We start from the raw sequence: 22,950 nt of genomic DNA on the forward strand, positions 1-22,950 counted from the left end.
GTGGAATAGTCGTGATTTCCAAGAACAAGAATAGACGGGCGAGTTTCACATGAAAGTTCTCTTTTTCTGGACATTTTGAGAGGATAATCAAACCCACACATGTGATGCTCCAGATACTCAACTTGCTCAAAGGAAGGTCAGTTTTATCGCTTGTCTCACCAGCAGGACTGTTAAAAATCACCGCACAAGGGTTTTCAATGTTTTTTTAAAGGGGTTTCAAGAGGTTTTAAGGGTTTTCGGGGAGGTTTTCAAGGGGTTTAAATTTTTTTAACAGGGTGTTCAAGGTTGTTTTTTTTTTAATGTTTAAGGATTTTCATGTTTTTTAATGTTTTTTATTGATTGTCAAGGATTTAAAAGGTTTTCAAGGTTTTTTTTTAAGGAGTTTCAAGAGTTTTTAATTTTTTTCAAATGGTTTTTAAGGGTTTTCTACTCATCCATTAGTCTTCTAAGGCGATCAGCGAACACAATGGGCCATGAGGAGTGATAGCTGCTGGTAATGGGCCTCTAAACACATATGTATAGTCTTTTACCATATTAACAATGTATAGAGTGCATTTCTGATTAATTTCATGTTATCTTCATTGAAGAAAACAGTGCTGTTCTTTGAAGAATAAGGACATTTCTAAGTGACCCCAAACCTTTGAACGGTAGTGTACTTGGTGTCTGAAACGTTCTGCAGAACATGACGGCTCAATAAACTGTTTCACTGGCGATGAAACAAAACAAAAAGAAAGACATTCGCTCCCACTAATGGTTCACTGAACATGCAGGGATCATCTTTTTTAATGTTTTTGGAAATGCTTGTTATCACCTGAATGTGCTGTAAACACACACAAAAAAAAGCTTCGCTCACTCAATCGACCGTGACTGAAACAACAGCTTCGACAGGCAAACAATTAGCCGCCAAACATGGAAATGCAAACGGCCCCTCGTGGTGAGAGAGCGGCGTGTCATACGGATCCGATCGTGTTAATACATTCAAAAACCTGCTCTGCCGCTTCCATCTATTTGTAGCCTCCAAAAAAAAATAAAACATGTTTGCTGTATTCTCTCCCCGGTAACACACAGGAGGGTGCCACTGGTCATGAGGGCATCTCTTAATAATGGATGCGAGCGAGAGAGAGAGAGCGCGCTGTCTGGAAACAGCTTCGGCGAATTTAGCTCCTGATGAACACGTCTTTTTCTTTTGCGAGGCCTTCAAAAAGCTTATTATGGTTGCATCCTCTTTTCTTCTGCATCAGCCTATTTATCCTCCCTTTGTAGTGAGCATGCGGACGGCAAAAGGTGCTCACAACAGCCCGCGTGTAGCAGCGATAAAAGACTCGGGGGGGATCGAGGAGTTTTATGCTCGACTTTAAGCACTTAGCGAATAGCGCGATGCGTCTTCCTTTGTGTCGAACGCCGTAGATTTGATACTCTCATCCCGCACCGCGTCGCCTCTGTCTCACCTGAGTGAAAAAGGGCTCGTAGATCTCCACGCCCTTGTCCGAGCCCTGCGTCAGGACCTCCCGGCCGCGGTGCCAGCTGTAGCGGACGGGCGGGTTGGAGTTGGCCACGCAGCGCAGGAACACGGTCCGCTCGTAGTAGAACTGCTCCTTGGCCTCGCCGATGCTCTGGTGCACCGTCACCACCGGGTCGTCGAGGTCTGCGGGAAGAGGAGGACAAAAAAACGCAGACGTGAGGAAGGACCGCTTGTCAATAAGCTTCCGGGAGTCGCTCAATGGACGGATGAGTGGAAGACTCCTCGGATCAATCCGTGACACACACCAAGAGTCACGCATACGCATATATTTAATTAGCTGTGGAGGCAATAATGAAGACATACGAGCTTTACATCATCTGTTACACGGGCGTAGGTTTGCATCCTCCATTTTAAAGCATGGAGGTCTGGTGGTCTCCACTACAAAACATTTAGAGCCTCAGACACTTAATTCCATGACATTTGTTATATTACGAGAATAAAGTAATAATATTTTCAGATAAATAAAAAGCTGTCAGCCTTTTAAAACACTTTTGATTAGGCATGAATCTCCATGCTGTGTGTTTTATTGTTCAAGCAAATGATTATCCACCAACAAATCTACTTGACCAGCAGCGTTATTCCAGCTATTGAGTCTTGACCTGGAACTTGTAACTACACCTGTAAACACCTTAAAATCATAAAAGTTAGAAACCAGCTTAGATCATCCCCCTCAATCTGGAGCCAGGACTGTCTGCAGTGGACACTAGTGCTCAGCTGTGGAGCAGCAAAAAACAGAAGTTTGCTCGGACATTGCTCGGGAAATGTCTGTATCGTGCGTTTTCCACGCCTCTTCCCTTGATCCGTGAACACAAATACGGTGTTGATTGTGGTTAAAGGTCTGACCGACGGGTCAGAATCCTCATATGAGAGCCGGTTTATCGGGGCAGCGTGCACACGGGAGTCGATGTGCGAAGGGGAGGTGACACGCCCGCTACTTGAACTGCTTCTTAAGTCAATAGGACGCAGCCCAAGGGCACATTGACTTGCCGGTCAATGAGCGAGCCGCTACGTGTCCCAAGTCGCGAGCTTCAAACACGAGGGAGCGCCGACGACCGAGGCGACGACTGTGCACAAAATGCTATTTGATGTCCGTCACTTCAAAGAGTAATGTTTTGGCCGGCCTCCTCTCTGAGTCGGGCACCGGCACATCTGCTACTCTCGCCATTTCCCCAACAGATCCGAGGGAAGTTTCACCCCGGCCGCCTCGACAGTTGGTCGTATGGGAAAGCGCCTGCGGTTGATTAAATGGATTCAAAGTTAATCATCTTACCCGGCTATCGCATTAAGCCTCGGCAAATAGTGTTCATCATGGCCGTGGTGTCTTTTAGCATGCTAATACTCCAAGCTTTTTTTTAGATTACGTCCATTTGCACGCTGGCTAACACGCGCGGGCGGTGGAGGGGGGAGTTAGCCGTTACCCTTTCATCTCCGTCATAGATGCAATCTGTTTTTAACACCGGCGAGAAAGAAAGAAAAAAAAAAAGGCAATTTAAAGACGAGGGATAAGGGAAGCTAACGCAAGTTATCCCTCACGCCTCAAATTCCAAAATGATAAAGGCTGACCTTTTGCGTACGAAGGGGAAAGCGATTGTATTAATGAGAGTCGGAGCGTCAGCAACAAGGTGGACGATGTGAGCGATGGAGAGAGCCGGCGTCTCAAACGCGCGGCGTGCAAACCGCTTCACAGTAAACGAATACCCCAAATCTTTAACGGTTACAAGCCTCCAGAGGAAAAACTCCGCACGCCATAGGTATTATTAATGGATGGATTCATCGCCTTTAATTCAGTCGCCGTGGCCCCCACCTCTGGGTTTGCTGAGGATCAGGTCCTAATCAAGGCGCCTGTGGGCCGCACCGCACCGCCTCCAGCCTCAGAATGCTGATTCCTCGGTTTCATTAAAGACATGTTCTGCCCTACAGCCCCTTAATCAAAATCTAGCAGCGGTCAATACTTCATCCAGGATCCATTACAGTGTCTCAGGTAAGAGCAATTACCTTTGGGAGAATGGGGGGAGGTGTAGGGAGGGGGGGCGACAGGGGAGAAGGGTGACAACGCTCCGGAGAAGACGAAGCGATCGCGCTGCCATTTTAGAGGAGCAGATTGCTAAGTAAATACACTGATTCATTACGGAGGAGGAGGAGAGTATGAACGCTGCATCTTATCTCTGACTCTTCCCGGCTTCCCCCTCGTCTGTTTCAAACAGTCAATTTACCAACTGAGGCGGGAATGGAGTGATTCAATGACAGCCCTATCTGTCCGTGTCTTTGAGCGCCGGACCTGATAGGATGTTGTCGCCTCTTTTTTTTTTTTCCTTCTTCTGCTTGTGGTGACAAAGAGTGGGAGTGTGTGTTTTCTGTATGTGTGTGTGTGTTAGGTAAGCAGAGCTATTAATAGGGGCCAAAATGATATGCAGGGAGGAAGTGGATGCTAGGAGCATAAAGAAATAAATATGGAAATATGGAAATGTACGCGCTGGATTAAAATTTGATGAATTTCAAACAAAATTCCACCTCCGCCATCAGTCTCCCCCCCCCACCCTTCCCGTAAGGATGTTGTGTGACTGTGTGTGTGTGTGTGTGTGTGTGAGTCACTCTTGTGCAATTAGCTTCTGAAGTCACGCTTGACTGATTGTGAAGCTTAAAATCCCAGAGCCCAGAGGAAAACCGCGGTGTACAGGCCCGCCTGCGCCAGAGTTGTTAGGGTTTGTAATTGCAGGTTTATGGGTTCACAGGCCGGTAAATCTGCCCGTGTACGGCTAAACGCTCCGGCGAGCTAACCTTAGCGTCACTCCCGCCTCACTCCACCGCCAAACATGACAGGTCTAAAAGCTCTGGGTTTTTCTTTGATATTAAGACACAGCGGGGGCAACATGACACACACACACACACACACACACACGACGCCACGAACGCCAAGACACGTATCGTGTCTGAGGAGGGGGGGGTCTCAGAAGGGAAAAAAGGAAAAATATTCAGTTCATTTCCAATCGTTTAATCCTTCCAGTGAGAAAAAAAAGGAGTGGAACCGAAACCCTGAGGACAATATTTTCTGTTTGAAAAGCAGGAATGGAGATTTCTGCTTCATGGGCCCACGAAATGATTTGTTGGACAAATAGGCACAAGTGAGCGTTTTTTTTTTAAAAAAAGGATGAGGATTAAAGCAGGTGCTTCATTATCACATCAAACCTTCGCTGCTTCCTTTCATGCCCTCCTGCCAAAAAAAAAAAAAGCAGACACTTGCACAAAAACTCAACACACATTACCTGACTCCACCTACCCACACACACACACACACTCACACACACTCTCTCGGGTATTAATCTAATGCAAGTTTCTTTCTATTTCTTCCCTGGGCTTTGATGTCTTTCACTCTCTCTGCCCCGATCTGTCGAAGTCACCTGGGAAGCGAGCGGCTCTCGGGCTCCCAGGCTGTCAGCCGTGAGCGACAGAGGCCCCGCGATTCATTTCCACCTAATCACCGTCCCCAGCTTGATTACCGGCGGGAGCCGCTGACCTCAAAAGACATTACGTGCAGCGTCTTTCATTAATTAAAAGAAAGAAGAAGAAGAAAAAAAAAAAACAGCCAGGTGACGTCAAAGACGAGCAGTTTGCTTTTATCGCGGAGGGTCGAGAGCACGCGGCGACTTCTAAATTGCCGCGATGGAGTTGCGTCGTTAACGAGGCGGCGGCGACGCCGTGTCACGACCGCCGCCAAATAAGGGGTGACTTGCTCTCTTTTTCTCTTTTAAAAAAAAATAGAAATACGGGCATGAGGCGTAAGTGATTAAGGAAGTTATTACTTGGCAGTCTGCCTCGTGTCTGACCTCACCTTCAAACCTCTTTCCTTTTTTCTTTTTTTAAAGCTGCAGTTTAAAAGTAAACCCGAAAAAAAGGTAGAGACACCTCCACATAAATAGGAAGCATTAAGAGGTGGATTTATCCTCCGGCCACATTAAAAGGCATCTGCCCGTGCGGACACTGGAGTGTGTGTGTGATCTTTAGAAAAATCTCACTGGTGGCTGCACAGAAGCCTCTGATGAATGGGAGCTTGAGATAATGGGTTCAGCGTTAGATATTTCCACGCCGCTGATGGAAAATGTGTGGGATTAATGTACTGTAAGAAGACCTTAACTGTGTCCTGTGTAATACAACATGTAAACACACTACATCAAATAGGACGGCGCGGATAAAACATTTCAGTTTGCTTTAATGAATTTTCATTCGTGTGGGTCGAAAAGGTTAAAAAAGGCGCCGCGGTGATGCACGGCGTCCATCTCGCGTGGAGGCCTCTGATGGAACATGTGTATCCAGCATGTAATTTAGTGTCGGTGCATTTCCTTTCCCTCCATCTCTCAAGCCGGTTGGCAAACAGTGACCTCTATCTCGTGGCTACAGTCCGCAATAACCAGCTTCCTGCTCGCCGTATCTATCAGGTGTCAGCTGTTGCTCCGTACTAAAGTGTGATTGTGTGCGGCGGACGGATGTGTTTGGAGGGGCGGGCGAAAGGGGGGTGTGATGCATCTATTCCTGCAATAAGTCCACTGTGACGATGGCGCCTGTGTAGCCGAGATATCTCAGTAAACTGAATATCATTCTCCGAGACGTGAGGAACGAGCGTGAGCAGCTTCTTGTGCCGCTCGTATCGAGGGAGGAGGAGGAGGAGGCTGAGACCGTGAATGTCAGCGTAACATTTGCATGTAGAGAAAGACAGACAGTGAGTCGACACATCATGCAGTCGAGTGCGTCTTCCCACATTAATATGGTGCTGAAAACACGGCTCGTGGCTGATCTGCATGTCATGATTGTGATGATATTTTACGTCTGATCATAACGGTGCAGTCGAAGTAGAAGCGTCCTGAAATCAACCCGTGCATGTAGTATGTTGACATGCCGATAACCAGATAAAAGTATTGATTTGACGCATTAGACACGTGTGTTTTATATTACCACGAGACTCTAGCGTATAGAAGTGTTGCACGGTAAGCGCTTTGGTCCTCCAAATGAATGAATGAGTTAATGTGTGCTGTGTGTAGTGTTATCAACACATCTGAACAATATCTCACAAGTGTTACAGCTTATCTTAACACCGACATTATTCAATTAGACCTCGTGATTGCATGAGATACACCCTGTTTAGTTTGCTTATGCAATTTTACCCAATTAAAAGGAAGAATAGATTTGTTTTTTTTAAGGGTTGAATGAATAGTTAACTCCAAAAAATTGTAAAATGTAGGTTAGCACTTTATTGCTGAGATGTGCGGCGGATGAGAAGTTAAACACGACCGCTGCATGTCAATGTTTTAGGTAACTAAAAACAACCCTTGGCAATAGGTAAATCAATGTTTTTGGATTGAAAACTGAGATATATATACATACAGTATGTGTAAATGTACTGTACAGTATATATATATTCAAAGTACAAACATTTTTATGTTTGAACTCTTCAGGCCTTTTTCTCGATTTTACATAATTCACCTTTTAATAACCATTTAGTGTTTGCTATTGTGATTTGGAAGTAATAATGATGTTGATCTACTATTCCTCAGATAAACTGGATTTTTCTTCTCAGATGTATTGCTGAACATTGTTTTCATTCAGAGGTTTTGCACCCAATCCTGTGATTTCAATGCCGCCGTGCGTCTCAGGCGCCCGCTCCGCGTTATTCTAATACGAACGAGTTAAAATGTGGCGCTCGAAGCGAAAAAGCAGCGAAAGAGAGATAACAATGTGCAAACGTGAAAAAAAAAAAAAAAACACCCAATTAGCTGCTTCTGTAATGGAACCAATTCTAAATGAAAAGGAGGAATGATTCGTTTGTTCTGGCTGCGCCAGTCGAACGAGAATGAATACCCAAATCCTTGTGGCGCAATAATAGAACATCGGGGGGTTTATTGGGTTTGGTGGCTGTATTTGTGTGCGTGTGTGTGTGCGTTTGTGTGCGTGTTAGGGCGCAATGAGTCACACAACTCCCAGTCCAGGCTTTAATATTTGAAGTTTGGAACTGAAACGTAATCAGCGGGTCAGTTTCCAGGGGTCGAAACCGCTGTTTTAATGCACCGTAAAGGAGGTGTATGAAGTCTCCACCAGGAACGGGGGGGAGGGGGGGGGGGGCAGACACGTTGCGTTGAGGTTTGTAAAGGGCAACACACCACGCCGGCCATGGCTGCTGTTTGGCATGCCTCTGCAGTGCTGTGTAACAAGTCTTGAATTATTCATTAAGCATTTCCACAATCCAGCGTTAACTTGAACTATAAAACAAATCACCTTTACTTGACTCTCTCTCTCTCTCTCTCTGGATATGCATTGAGCATTAAGGTAATGGCAAGTAACTCCCTCTCTGAGGCTCCAGTCATCAGGCCTGGTTAAGTGTAATTACTGCCAATTAAAGTGGCAATGCACAATGGAGCCAACGGAGCCAACGGAGCGATTGCGAGCGATACCGCTCGCTCCATTCTTGGTGGCGGAGTCGCCGAAACGGATATACTGGAGAGGACAATGGGCTTGTTCGAATTGGAAACTCCTAATGCATCGTAAAGTGGGGCTTGTCCCCTCAAGTTACTGACTCCTAAGATGAATAAGAAAAAAGATCTAGATAATATGCAGTATGGATGTAAAAACACACACATTCATTTGTGCTATAAACAAACCCCCAAAGCTTAAATATAGTTTTTTTCCCTTGAAGTCAAAACTATGCAAATAGATTAAGCCTTAAGCTTAAGATTAAGTTTAAGCTTTCCTTCTAACCAGATAAAGTCATCCCTTCACTTTATCTGTGCTCTTTAAACTGTTGCTTTAAGAGCTGGCGCCGTGGTCACAAAGCTGCAGCCCACTTAGGACTGTTGCACCTCCGTCTTCTTCAGTGACAGTGATTTTCCAATTACGCTGTCTTTGGAGGAACACTGGCTGTCTGTGGGGGTGTGTACGAGACCAACGTGTGTGAATGTGAGTGTGTGTGTGTGTCTGTGTGTGAACACGTGGACAATATGTGTGATAAATGGAGGGGCAGACGTCAGCAGCCTCACAGCAGAGCTTGCAACCCCTCACTTCTTCCCAGTGATGGAGATGAGGAAATAATGAGGCCCAGTTCTTCTGTGTGTGTGTGTGTGTGTGTGTGTGTGTGTGTGTGTGTGTGTGTGTGTGTGTGTGTGTGTGTGTGTTAGAGGGTGAGGAGTAATGAAATCTCCTCTTCATCCTCGGCCTTAGACACTGGCGTCTGCCTCAGCTCATCTCCTCTTCAATTCATCTCCCCAGAAAACAAGCGACCCACAGACCACTGATCTAAACATCGCCACCTAGAAACCCAACCATTAGTGTTGGCGGCAAAACGCCAGCGACAAGACGGAGTTCTTTTCTGGTTGCTGCCTAATGACCTTCCCCTTTGTTTGCTTTGGACAAGGACCAACCTAGGACAGGATACTTTTCCTAAGTGACGGCGTGAAAGCATCCAAATATAAAGCACGTCATCTCAGCATGTTCGTGTGGGGGAAGTGTTATGAGCATATCTAAAAAAGTGTTCACCCGATCTACTTCACACTTGGCGGGTGTATTTCGAGGGACCCGAAGGAGCTCCGTGTCGAATTTGGTACAATTTCATGCCACGACACGTTCAATATGAATAAACAAGCGATAAGAGCTCTGTGACGCAGAGTGGGCGGAGCCACAGAGGAGCAGATGACCTGGATGCCCGATCGTTACGCCTGATCTCTTCCCTTCTTTTCGCTGTAGTTAACGAGCGATGGGCATTTCCTTCAAAAAATAAATAAAAAAAGCCCTGCAAGCAGCGACCACGTGATCCGAAACGGGCACGCCGCCCCGACAGCAGCGGACCGCTTCAATGGAGCTGCGACAGCTCGGGAACGTGTTTACTTCCTGTCAGCTTATGTCGTTTAAATACAGCGCAACACAAAATAAACTGGGACACATTTGCAACGTCTACATTTACAACTGTGGAGCGGACGGCGCTCGGTGTCGCAGCGTGGGCTTCAGGGCTCTGCGGACTGAGCGGAGCACGTCGTCCATGTGAGGTAGAATAATGTGCAGAACGTGAAATTGCAGACTTAAAAATAAATTCCACCTATTGTGTTGTTGTATCCATGTAAATGGGCGAAGCTACTATGTCTGATGTACTCGGCCACATGGTGTCTTAAAGACACAGTAACATTGGTATTGAAATGATCTCACACACCGTAAATCTCCAAAATACCAGTATTTCATAAAAAAAAGTCATTATACATTCATAAAGAGTCTTCTTTCTTTAAGTTACACGCCACAGTTTGACGTTATTTCTTGTTTGTATCCAGAGATTACATCATTTTATGATAGAAACATCTGATAGTGTCTTTAATGCAGAGTTCTGTATGAAGTTACAATGAATGTAATCATTACTGATTCTCTCTTTCTCCATCACCTCATATCACGCTCAAAACAACAAGTATTTAATGCCTTGTCTCATTGGACTTCTTTGGTATTACTACAAAAACCAAAGCTCTGCATGATATTCATTTAATTTAACAATATTATTCACATATTTCACCCTCTATCCTCGTGAGATTCCTTCAAATAGCATCATACAATTCATTAAATACTTCTTTCGCTCGATAAAGTTCTGTTTTATAGAACTCGAGATCAATATCGTCTTTATTTCCCATGATTCACACTGTGTTGACTGATCTCGTAATTTGGATATTGTGGGCTTTATTCAAACACACTGGCGAAAAAAAAGGAAAAGATGAATAATAACGAGCCGTTAAGTGCATCATCCGTGGCCTTTTACTCTCCCGGAGAGAAAACATGTTAAAAAAAAAAGGAAGATAAGAATTAAATAATCACAATTAATCACATTAGCATAGAGAACACAAACACACTAGTGTGTGTGTGTGTTAAGCTCCTGACGGGGAGAAAAACTGAGGCGAGAGATGAGCTTGACTCCACGACTCTGATTAAAGGGCCCCTCCCCAGAGCGAGTCCTTGAAAGAGTAATGGGCAGTCGTGAACTGGCTTTACCTCCATTAACCAAACCTGCAAACATTTACATAATGTACACATAATGTGCTGATTCATTCCGTCCTGATTCAAACAAGGCTCAGATAACTCAGCGTGGCTGTATCACACCATTCATCACAGCAGGTCATTTACATCCAAAAGCACTTAAGAGCCGCTGCACATATATCTTAGTCTACATACATTACGGGATCTTTTCGGGAGATTGTATAATGCGTCACCTTCGTATCATCAGATCGCATCATTCTGAGGTATCAAGATGGTCACGTCTCCCACAGCACCTGTTTTCCTGTTGTGTTTTTTATCCTTAAAATTGACGACGAAGACGTCGCGTGTTGTTTTCCTTGAATTTTTTCAGAGCGTGAAAAAGCTCCAAATGTATAACGGTATGAAAGTTTTGAAATATGTCAGACGCATCGATTCTCTTTGGTTTTACAGTCCAAGAACAGGCACGTTATCTACTGTTTGCGTAACCCCTCCCTCAAACAGCGGTGATCCCAGTTCCTGTTAAGCTTTGGATGCCTCCACATCAAAGCAGAGTAAATAGAGTGTGTATTTATTTTCAGCCTCTCGAAAACCAAAAGGCAGGGTCCGAACTATAAGAAATGGATTTAACGGTGGGTTTTACTCGACAGCAACATAGCAAGGCGATGGGGTTATCGAACAATTGGCCCTTTGCTAAGTCCCGCCCCCTCAAACGCAGACCGGCCAATCATAGCGTAGCATATAGGTCATCACTAACATCTATCCAGCTGATCCATAGACTCTCAGCAAATCATTTTCAGATTTTCTTCACTTTTTAGTCTGATGTTTTGAGCCATTTAATCGTGTTTAAACTTAAACTTTCTAAATATTACGTTTAGGACATTTATTAGCATTAGCTATTCTATGCTACGCTGTGCTACTGAAGGTATACTGTATGTCTACACATGCTGGTGTTGCTTGTTGCAGTGAATAAACACAGTTCCTTCATTTCATTGTCTTCTGTCTCGATCATCACAATGTGGCGGCTTTTACCATGTGATCTGTGGGCTTTAGGTTAATCCGGTTAAACTGTGTTCACTGCTGAATCAGTTCGACATTGTCTATGAATCCTTCAAACGCATATTGTAAACCGTTTCTGAATTATTTGTTTTTCTATAAATTTGATATTTACTAAGGGAGTGCAGTTAGTGACAGTGTGGGCTCCATGGCAGCTCTGACAGCTTAATGGAGTATCAGCGGGGGCAGGGCTTAGCAAAGGTTCAATTCAATCTAAAGTGCCTTTGGTTGTGAATTTTAGTGTTGCCCAGGGTGTACGCAGCTTTTATCCAGTGCATGCTGGGATAGCCCTCAATCCCCCTGACCCTGAATAGGATAAGAAGGTATACAGTGTGGACTCGTGGAGGGATGGATCGACCTATGCTTTTATTCTTTTGTCCATGAAACTGTCAAAATAAAAGCCTCATTGTATATAACTAGGAGCGAGTCCACCAGTTAACAATTATATCTTGCTTCAATCCGAGTCATCACTCAACGTATTGAGCCTGCAGCACAGACTGCTTCATCCAACTGAACCCACTAATCGATGAGCTCCCTTGAGATCAACATCCTACGCACTATCCTCTGTACACTGCACACCCACACGTATTACTAAGTCACTTTAAAAGGAGCTTCTCCGAGAGCAGGGTGCAAACGCCAGTCATGACGGACTACAGGAGTTCATATTAAGGAGTTCAAAACTCTATTTTCATCACCATGATCCGTGTTTCTGTGACTCAGTGTTCCTCCAGACCCCCCCGCCATGTCCTCTCTTGCTCTGCACACACATTTACTGAGGCACCTTGCAGCAGGGCGCCGCGAATTGGACACCTGATGAGATAGGAAGCGCCAGTTATACTGACCGACTGGATAAAAGAAAGCCAGCATGCCCGCTAAACAAACACCATCAGCTGCTGTTTGGTCTCTGAGCTCCTCCATGAACTCCATCGATGGAAGGCAAACACGGAGCGGACAGATTTCCCCAAGTCGGCCTCACGCCGCATGCCGCGGCGCAGCGTTGCACAGCTGAGGAGGCGTATATATGCCAAGACAAGTTAAGCCTTTGACATGTGTGTGTGTGTGAGTCAGGACCTCGCTGGTGCAGAGTGTGTTCATGCATAAACATGCGCTTGAACCCATTGGGCAGCCTCTATTTTTGTTTCCTCTCTCTCTCCACGCGTGAGCGCACAAAAGAAACGGACACACACATTCGCGCGTCTCGAATCTCGACGAACGCCGCCGTTTGCCAAAATATGAATCGAGCTCAGACTGGAGGCCCGCGCGCTGCCAAACACACACAAACACACCAGCAGCCTCATTAAAATTCCCTGGCTTCTGCAATAGCAGTGCGGAGTAAGTCCTGCCACAGATAACACAGAGAAAGGAGGCTATTGTCTTATTCTAATCCTTCTTTTGAGGGAATGTAGTGAGAAATATCAGGGAGTGAGGATGCTTCAGTAAACAGATATCCACAGTCCAGTGGGTTGTTTCTCACTGTGTGCAGCACCTGATTCGTACTATTTCACAACCCCTGACGAACTAGCGCCGGCTGACTAGGCAGATAATTTTAATATCATCTGCACAACATTAGCATATGGACAAACAGTACAAAAGGTTTGGTTTTTTGTTTCCTGTGAACTACGGAAAACTTGGCAGCATTATTTTTTTTCTTCCTTCTCGTCTACTTTTTTTTTCCCGCAGTGCATCTCTGTGTTCTCAATTTATTCCGCTTTTTTTTTTCTACCAGTGTTGTTCAGACCATTTTTTAAAGTGAGTTTTAAAGTGGTCCTTTATCACCACCTGTACAGTAAATGCTGACCTGGACTGAGCAGGTTTAAGGCACCGCAATTTGTTCTCCATTTGTCCATCAGCCGAAATCACTCTGCTTCATTCTCGCCGAGTTAATTCTACAGCCGCTGTGTTTGGCCACAAATAATTGACTTGAAGGTTGTATTGTTTATTAGAGGGGAGTGGAGTTATTCATTCAGCAGATTAGCACTTGGGTTTTTATTAAATCATTTGAATAAATTGAACGTTAAATCACAGGTCGCAGGTCCACAGGGCCCTCGGTGGTGTGTTGAAATTGCTTGTTTAGACCAACGAACAACGTGAAAGACCTAATCAACCTTCAAATCAGTACCATTTAATATATCAATAAGTTGCATTGTAAAAAAATGGAATCACTGGAATGAGACATTAGCAGAGTAAATTCATTGAATAGCAATATTTAGTGCCCCCGGACTTGTGTGGTCAGTCCCTTTAAGGGTTCACACACATTTTGACCAGTGGATTTCCATGACTTTAAACCAAATTTCCATGACCGAACATTTTGTGAAATCTCCGTGTATACATAAAAAAGTGAGAAAATGTAGTACCGTAAAAGTCGGGTTACAAGCTGCTACTATCTTTGGTGGGTGTCCTTCGCTAGCTCCCCGCTGTAGCCAGCTAGCGCTGCTGCTAGCTCTCCGGCTAGCGCTGCTGCTAGCTCTCCGGCTAGCGCTGCTGCTAGCTCTCCTGCTAGCTCTCCGGCTAGCGCTGCTGCTAGCTCTCCTGCTATCTCTCCGGCAACCACCATTGGTAGCAGGACCGGCCGTGGCTCGACGCCAGACATGGGCAGCAGGGACACGTGCAGCAGCAGTAGCAGCAGCGGGGAGCTAGCAGCAGCGGGGAGCTAGCAGCATCGGGGAGCTAGCTGCAGCGCTAGCTTGCAACGCGGGAGACACCCACCGAAGGTAGGAGCGGCTTATAACCTTATAAAGCATACAGTATACTTTAAGTGACACAAATGAATGAGAGACTATAGTTTGATTAAAATAATAAACATTTATAGATAGAGCACATGCCTGCTTATATTTTGAGCGTCTGTCTTTTAAAAGCGTATTAATTATTTCAAGCAGAGTAAATGAATGACATAAAAATACAAATATAAAAAAATTCCATGACTTTTTCAAAACTTTTGGGATTCAAATTTTTTTGGAGGACTTTTCCTGGCCTGGAAATAGCCAATTTAAAATTCCATGACTTTCATAGGTTTTCCATGAATGAACGAACCCCTCTTGTGTGACACATTTCCTCCTCTCCGAATCTCTTTGAGGAGTATTGTGCTGGCGATGGTCAATGGACTCTCTGAGCCTGACGTAAGCGGGCCCTTAAGCCCTCGTCCATCAGTCACTCAATGGCACATTAGACGCTCCTGCAAAATTAATGGAGCTGAAATTAAATACAAAACTAAAAAACGACCCTTGTAGGAAAAAGATGTGAGCATTTTAAGCTCAAAATCGATCAGTGCGGGTGTTTCTTTATTAACTTTGCAAAGAACTTTCCCTACAGACTGAAATGCAGACAAACAGCTGAAGTGTCAGCAGGTATAAAATGTGCTCGGATGGACTTTGTAAATACGTTAGCTTTGAGCCGGCTGTGTAACTAATATCAGCTCCTCTGGGCTGCAGAGGTCAGTTATCACCGGCTCTCAGCTCTACAGAAAACTGTTGCTGTCCGCCTGTCTAGATTTAGCCTCGTATTTCCTTCATTTAATTCCTCTGAAAGTGAGTCAAGCAGGTTGCGGCCGCTTTCACAAAGAACGGTGCGTTCAGCACACTTTGATCTAATGAAAAAGGTGAATACCGGAAAAAGAATTCTAGTCGTATATTTTGAAAATTGAAAAACAAATCCTTTGATTCCCAGGAAGTAGAAGCAAATAAATGGTCTCAAAAGGAGAAGAAAAAACAAGGAAGCGACTTGCAGAAAGGTCATTCAGGTTTATGCGCCTCTTATTGTAAGACACGGGATCCTGTGTCTGGTTATAAAGAGTATTTCTCCTTTGCAGTAATGGCGCAGTCCATCGTAACCGCAGGAGTTATTTCTTAAGATGCAAACAGAGCGATATGAAAAGAGAAGTCAATTCAAGGTGTTGTTGTTGGGAGGTCCAGCTCCAAAAACACCAATTTTAATACTAATTAAAAAACGTAGCTGCAAACCACTAAAAATAGCATGTACTGCAGAGGCCCATCAATTAAATCCAGCCTCAGGGGAAAGCAATAACATTGCTCAAGAGGAATGATGTGTTCTGCTGGATGTGCAACATAGCACGAAATGCTAGCTAATGAAGTACACGCACTGCGTTACAAGGCCAGATGCAAGGACTTTATCAAGGTAGCAATTTAAAATGCTAACGTGTGAAGAATGTCTACTTCATAACCTTCATTGTCTTCAATACATAAAGTTTCTTTAGTCGTGTTTTTCATTACTCCCTCCTTTGTTGCTTCATAGTACTTATATATCAGTAGTGATAGCATATATTACGACTATAGTGTTGATATTGTATGTGTACATGTTTTTGCTAACACAATGTATTATTTTTCATTACTACTATATCTATATATAATAGTGTATATTGAATATACTGCACATATATAACACCATATACTTTATTATCATATACTACTTACACTAAACAGATTTACATTTATATATTTATATTAATGTGGTAATAGAATAGATTACTACTTAAGTGTTGTTATTGCATTTTATTTTGTTTCGCTAAAATAAGGGATTCTTTTTCACTAACACACACACACACACACACACACACACACACACACACACACACACACAGTTGCTAAAGCAGATTATCTGAAGTTCTTTCTCACAAATATTTGTGTTTTACTGCATTTATTGTGATTGTTTTTTAGTTATAGGCATCTGTCTTATTTCTTAAACTTCAACGTGTTGCATCTTGTTCCATTTCAATAGCTCCGTATCTGTTTTCTGTTTTGATGAATCTGTATATTATTTATGATCCCTCAACTTCAGAGTCTGCACCAGCAGTACATAAAACTCTGCGCTCAAGATGGAGCTGGTGGAGGATCCACGCTCTCTGACTCTCCTCCGGTCTGTCCCAGGCGTGTTATCTGGCTCCATTTCCACGTCTGCTGCTCCTCCGGCTCTTTAGTGCAGCCAGGGTGAAACGGTGCAGGGGAAGGGAACGAGGTCTCCGGCTGTCAGCTGCTGAGATGCGTTCGGCCCCGGCTCTGCAGCCCCGCGAAGGCCTTCCACAAGCTTTCTAAACAAGTTCCAATTCCACAACCTTTGCCCGTGTCAGTCCACATAAACAGATACAAGGACGTGGCTCACACACAGGGAGGAAAGAAAAGAGACAGAGACAGGAAAGAAAACACGGGCAGAGGAGGAGGAGAGGCCGCTAACAGACAGAGAGGCCAGTGTTGCTTCGACTGAACGTATACGGCGTTTCTAGAAAAGCAGTCACGCACTGGAAAGAGATCAAGTGCGTCTTATTTAGTGCAAATGTTCTGCGCCGCTGCCTCGGACTGAAAAGCGGATGTTTGGGCAACAAATTAAGAGAGAGGTCATCGATTATATGAGATTTATATTAGATAAGACAAAGTGTGTTTTTGCTTTGGCATGAAGAAGAACGATTGAGAGCTACTGAGGGAGAAGTGTACATTTAAGGAGGCGGCTTCAAGATCTTTCAAACACACCAAACGCTACATTTTGAATGTTTTGTTGAAGCTGAAACAGAAAGATTAGACTTCTCCCCTTAATACATCAGATTACAATAGAACGTATTAGTCGCTGGGGCGTAAACTCCCACTTGTCGGAGGTTTTCTGAGGGTCAGCGACTCTCTTGTCCGGGTGACTCAGGACGATCAATGCCCGGTCGATAAAAACAATAATAATTAATCACAGTTTTCCTTTGATGAATGCTAATGAGCCTTCACCGCTTGTCGTACAGATACTCTAAAAATAGAGAGGTAGCACTCGCAGTCGATGGCTTAGTCAGGATAATAAAAGCGTTTTAGCTTAATTAACATTCTCAGGAGAGCGCCGGGGTCTCTTCGGATGCTCCACCGCCGGATAATAAGTACATTTTCATTCAAAGCAGAAATATGGAACGGTGCTATATCGGGCAGTTGTTTCACACTGATCAGCACTAATAGTTCATTTCACATGATGATTTATTTCCTCGCACTTTGAATTGATTCAATAATGCACACTGGTTACAGTGTGCATATGCTAACGCGTGCTGGAGGCGGCTCTATAGCACCGTTAGCTACACTGGTTACAGTGTGCATATGCTAACGCGTGCTGGAGGCGGCTCTATAGCACCGTTAGCTACACTGGTTACAGTGTGCATATGCTAACGCATTCTGGAGGCGGCTCTATAGCACCGTTAGCTACACTGGTTACAGTGTGCATATGCTAACGCATGCTGGAGGTGGCTCTATAGCACCGTTAGCTACACTGGTTACAGTGTGCATATGCTAACGCGTGCTGGAGGCGGCTCTATAGCACCGTTAGCTACACTGGTTACAGTGTGCATATGCTAACGCATGCTGGAGGCGGCTCTATAGCACCGTTAGCTACACTGGTTACAGTGTGCATATGCTAACGCGTGCTGGAGGCGACTCTATAGCACCGTTAGCTACACTGGTTACAGTGTGCATATGCTAATGCTCGCTTGGGCGTCTTTGTAAAACAGCGTATCTACCGTCACACTTACAGTAGACGTCCACCCTGATGGACTTAATGGCCGGGGATCCGAGGCCGTTCTCGGCCTTGCAGTAGTAGCGACCTCCCTGGGTCCTCAGGATCTTCGCGATGTGCAACGTCTCGTTGAACACGCTGGAGTCCTGGAAGCGGTCCGACACGCTGCCCGCTGTCTTGGTCCACCGGATCTGTGAGGAACAAAGGCCAGGGGAAGTCGTCAGGTCTGATTCAGAGCGAGAGCCGGTTCCACGCAGCTTCAGGTGCACAGTATCAATCGAGATGGCACAAAGGCAGTATTCAAATGCTAGCCGTGGGCATCGTTGGCACGGACAGGAATAGGCATGGTAAAAAAAAGAAAAACAATTATCTTCACTCAGATAGTAATTGTAAGTGAATAGTTTGCTTCATTGTGGTTTAACACAGATGGAAAATCTACATTCTGGAAACAAATACATTGTGAATTAAATCAGTGCTTTTATTTGTGAAAAGCAACTTCCTCAATCAAGAGAACAGGTGAGGTGACTTGATATGTATCCAACATATATAAGAGCGGTGCCAATATTCACATGAAATCAGAAAACATAATGAAACACGGCTCGATAACAAAAAGGAAATTGGAAAAAAAAGCGAATGTTTAATATGAGCCTGTACCAAATGATGTTTTGTTTGTCTCTGGGCCACTATTTGAGAATTTGCAGTAGATTTAAACGACTCTGTATTTAATGAACTGCACAGACGCCTGATGGAGAACAACCTGTTTTAAAGATCGACGCACTAAAGGAGGACTTGAGAGCTAACGATCTTCCTCTTTTTTTCAATTCCCCCCCCCCCCCCACCTCTTTTCCACACAAGACGTCACCCGCGTGGCATTCTCAGCATGAGTAGCTTTCACCGACTGATGAGAGCCAGTTAGCCCGTGGCGTCGAGGTGTAATGAAAGGTGAAAGAGTGTTACTCTCCAACACGAGGTTGTAATTGACTCTCCATCATCTCCATCTCCTGTCCTCATTAAAGCGTACAGCGCGAACAGGTACTGTGACAACTCTGGCCCCCGGGGGCCACGCAGCATAACGCTACGTTCAATCCCTCATCCTATAAAAGTAAGCTGCAGACGGACTGGCTTTGCCTGCAGAAACTCACGAATCTCTGCAGAGGAAGACAGGGGGCAAGAATTAGAATCCAATATCTGTAGGGCGATAGCATCATTTTGGGTACAGATAACACCCCATTTGACAGAGATAGCATCAGATGGAACATGGATATCGCCACATGGAGGGATGAAGATAGCGTGCTATCTTGGGTGATTGTGGCGCTGCAGGGGGTTTTAAACATGGCGGCTGCAGCCTGCAGGATACGACAGCTCGAAGTTTGGTCATTTTCCCTAAAAGACGGCGGAAAGAAAATGGAAAGGGGCGACTGGCCCGACACCTGATAATGGTGCCTTATTCCAAAAAAAAAAAAAAAAAAAAAGTGCTCTGGGCGAGAGGATGACAAGGAGAGGAATTCAACATGCGGCAAAGGTTTATCAGAGGAGTTTCAGATTCTCTGTCTTGCTCAAGGTGTTTACTGTTCAGAGTGGCAGAAATAAATTAGCTACCCTGAAACTCAAAGGCTGTGTGTGTGTGTGTGTGTGTGTGTGTGTGTGTGTGTGTGTGTGTGTGTGTTGTGTCCCTTTCATCGACCCCTCTCTCTGAAAGAAAGTCTGTAGCCAGGCCGAGCTTCTGTGCCATCCCTTTATAAAGCCTTTAAGTGGATATATTGTCATTAAAAATAAATGCCTTTAAATGAATACACTTCACTGAAAAGGCTTCACTTGGCCAGTTTCAAAATGTGCCAAGAGACACGGAGAAAGAAAAGGCTGGGTGAAGAAACCACTGGGTGAAAAAAACCCAAACTCAGCAACTGATTGATGCTAAAGCCCCGCTGCTTCATCTGGAGCCCCATTATAACAGTGAGGGACATCGTTGAGTTCAGCGAAACAAGCCCCAAAGTTAAATAAGTTATGATTATGAATTAGACGGAGCAAAGTTTGTTGGGGGATTCTTTGTCGCTCCCCCCCCGGTGCTCTGGATCCCCTCTCATGTAAATACAAAGCAAGCCGGTTTTATGGCGACCTCAGCAGAAGTCTGTCTCCTCCCAGCTTACAGCAGCACTCGTTTCCTTTTTTTCCACCTTTTGTGTAAAGAGCTTTGAGTTTTTCGTGAAAGGCGGCAGTATCAATAAGAGCATTGTTGTGTGCGACGCTAAGAAGTGGGTATTCAAACAAACTCCGGTTTTGAAAAAGGGAAAAAAAAAAGTGCTGCTGTTTGTTTCAGGAGGGCAGCGGACCACGTCGTCGGTGAGCTTTTCAACTCCCCCCCACACCTTCTCTATGTACCCTAAAGCTATCTTCATCCCTCCACTCCTTTGACTTTTCTCTTCTGAGCACCTCCGCTCACAGGGGAGAGTCCTGAAGTACGCCCGGCGAGAACAGTTTGACCCTCTTCACTCTGCCTCGGCACAATGCAAATACTCTTGATCTGAGAGGAGCTGCTGGATTTCAGCAATATGATAATTGCTGTTTGGAGCCCGCTGACGGCCCGGCTGAGGTTTGTTCCTGTTTGTTCCTCTCCTTTGTCAAAGCCTCAGATGAAACTAATAAGGTGCTTTTCTTAGCATCCACCAGGGGAATAAGTCCAACTGGCCACGATGTGCCAGAAGTCATTTATTATTCCCGTCTGTCCCCCTTTTGCAAACGTGTGCATACATTATCACGGCGAAATGTAAACGGAGTTGTGCATAAAAGACATGACACCACTTAGTTCCACGGGGGGTGAAGCAGAGTCTACACAATAACAACGCTATTCCCCTCTTAAATTAGACATCCCGATAATAGAAGATCATTCTCCTGCGAGGGGAGCGGGAGGCTCGGCTCGATCGGTATCCAAAAGCGGAAAAAAATCCCGGCAGTGTTTTGAGACCGCACATGCTGCGATGTCACGGCAAGAGCTAATTAAAATGCGCCCGGTGTCTGTTGTTATGCGGGGGATCATATGCCCGAGCACGCGTCTTCGGCGAATCTCCCATAATGCCATGCTGTGACGTTTCCCTTCTCCCGAACAACAGACTGGTTTGTAATTGCTTGCCAGCTTTTTTTTTCCTTCTCCCGGCACCGATGGCGGACTGTGCCGCTCAGTGGCGAAGCCAAGTGTGGCTGAGCATGACAATCAAGCGATCAGGGGAAGCGACAGGGGGTCCAGATCACATGTTGAGTGCAAAGACTCTAAAGGGCTAAATTACTAAAAAAATAAATAAATAAAAAGCACTGGCCCTGACAATATGAAACGCACTACAGTGGGAATAATGAAATCATCAATATTTGCTTTGATGTTGAAGTGCTTCTGGTTTGTTTGAGTGCTGCAGTTGAAGTCACTTTGAAGACGGCCGAGTGGAAGTGACCGCCGGAGCGTCGGGCGGGTTGTAGTTCAAGGGGGAAGCTCTGATTCTGCAGTTTGCATGGGCGAAAAAATAAATAAATAGAAAGTTTAAGGCACCATCTGCTAAAGACACCGGCACTGCAGGCTGCAACTGTCATGGGAGCATCCAAAACAGATCACATACTCCAATTGGTCTGTGTAAAGCAAAATGTCCCAGGGCCTCGAGGTCAGCTTATTTGTAATCGCTGACCCGTGGCGCCGCGAGTTGAATCTGGCCAGCCAATAATTGAAAGAGGGGGGAAAAAAAAGAAAAGAGGTGTTTGCAATGTGGTGTTGCTGGCTATTGGAGGGAGCCTGGTACTCAAACAAAGTAGTGTGGACATAATGGATGGAGGCCAGGGCAAAGAGGGGGAGGGGAGCGAGGGGGCAGATGGCTTCATCATCGTGGGACTCTTTGATGTCGGTTCACGGCATCAAAGACAATGAAAGAAGCTGCAGGACATGTGACCGTGAAGGTATGATCAGACAAAAGCCTGCATGTATGTGGTGCTCTGGTACAGAGACGAAGATAAAGACAGAGAGAAGGCAAAGGGTTTAACTAAATATGTACAGTATAAATTATTCCTGTGCACTCTGAGGAATGATATAGCTTAGAAACTCTGATATTTGCCAGGTGTGTACTAGATAATTATGTCTCCGAAATGTCCATAGTTTACATTTTTAAAGGGCTAACACAACCAAATATGGCTGCACCAGAGAGGGACGGAGAGACAAAGTGTCTTACTTACACATTAAAGTAAGTGCTGTGCTGCTTTAAACCTTTTGGGCCCAGAGTCACCCGGCCTGATTTTCAAAGTCTCTTTTTAAAAAAAAAAGTAAACTTAATTATCTCCGCAACCACAACGTTTATTAGCTTCATTTAAAGTGGTACAATACTGTAACCCTTGTGAGAATATACCTTAAGGCAGCGGTCCCCTGGTCGTTTAGTACCGGGGCGCACAGAAAGAATAAATGAATTTTTAACAAAATTTACAATCTTTTTTAATTCGAAGAACAAAAAAAGGCAGGAAAATGTTTTATTTTGAAAAAGGACCGGATACATCCGTCTGTGCGTCTGAGTCTCTCACAAAAGAGGAACAATGTGTACCTTAAGGCGTAAGGTAAACATTGTTCTTCTTCCATTGTATGTCTCTGAACACAGGGTGGGGTTGTGTGACGTGTTCATGGCTCAAGTGTGTACGACTTGTAAACTCGTTATGATCTTTTAATATCTTATCTCGTGATAAATTATTTAAAGACTAACTTGCTTGAAGTGCTGTTGATTTCTCACAAGGAAACCATATTAATTATCCACCACAGTATGCTCACTAGAGGCAGGGACTGAGTGTAATATGCATTTTCAGTATTGATGATTCATTAGTCGTCTGTGATGAATTGTTTTATCCTTTCATCTGTTAAATGTCAAGAAAACAGTGAAAGATCCTCC

The 22,950-nt window shown here is 44.7% G+C and overlaps 1 protein-coding gene across 2 annotated transcripts in view; it reads right to left on the reverse strand.

Moving 5' to 3' along the window:
• The window catches only part of LOC137786034 (MAM domain-containing glycosylphosphatidylinositol anchor protein 2-like), a 166,902-nt gene that overhangs the window by 82,962 nt on the left and 60,990 nt on the right, over nt 1-22,950 (reverse strand). For both annotated transcript variants that reach the window (XM_068577639.1, XM_068577638.1), the window contains exons 3-4: nt 18,063-18,237; nt 1,449-1,645 (exon numbers count right to left, since the gene is read on the reverse strand). In XM_068577639.1, the coding sequence (XP_068433740.1) occupies nt 1,449-1,645; nt 18,063-18,237 (372 nt within the window). The remainder of the gene's footprint in view (nt 1-1,448; nt 1,646-18,062; nt 18,238-22,950) is intronic.

This window comes from Clinocottus analis, unplaced genomic scaffold, assembly GCF_023055335.1.
Source record: "Clinocottus analis isolate CAN_PGR_092001 unplaced genomic scaffold, fCliAna1.0.p SCAF_15, whole genome shotgun sequence".
NCBI classification, from domain to species: Eukaryota; Metazoa; Chordata; class Actinopteri; order Perciformes; family Cottidae; genus Clinocottus; species Clinocottus analis.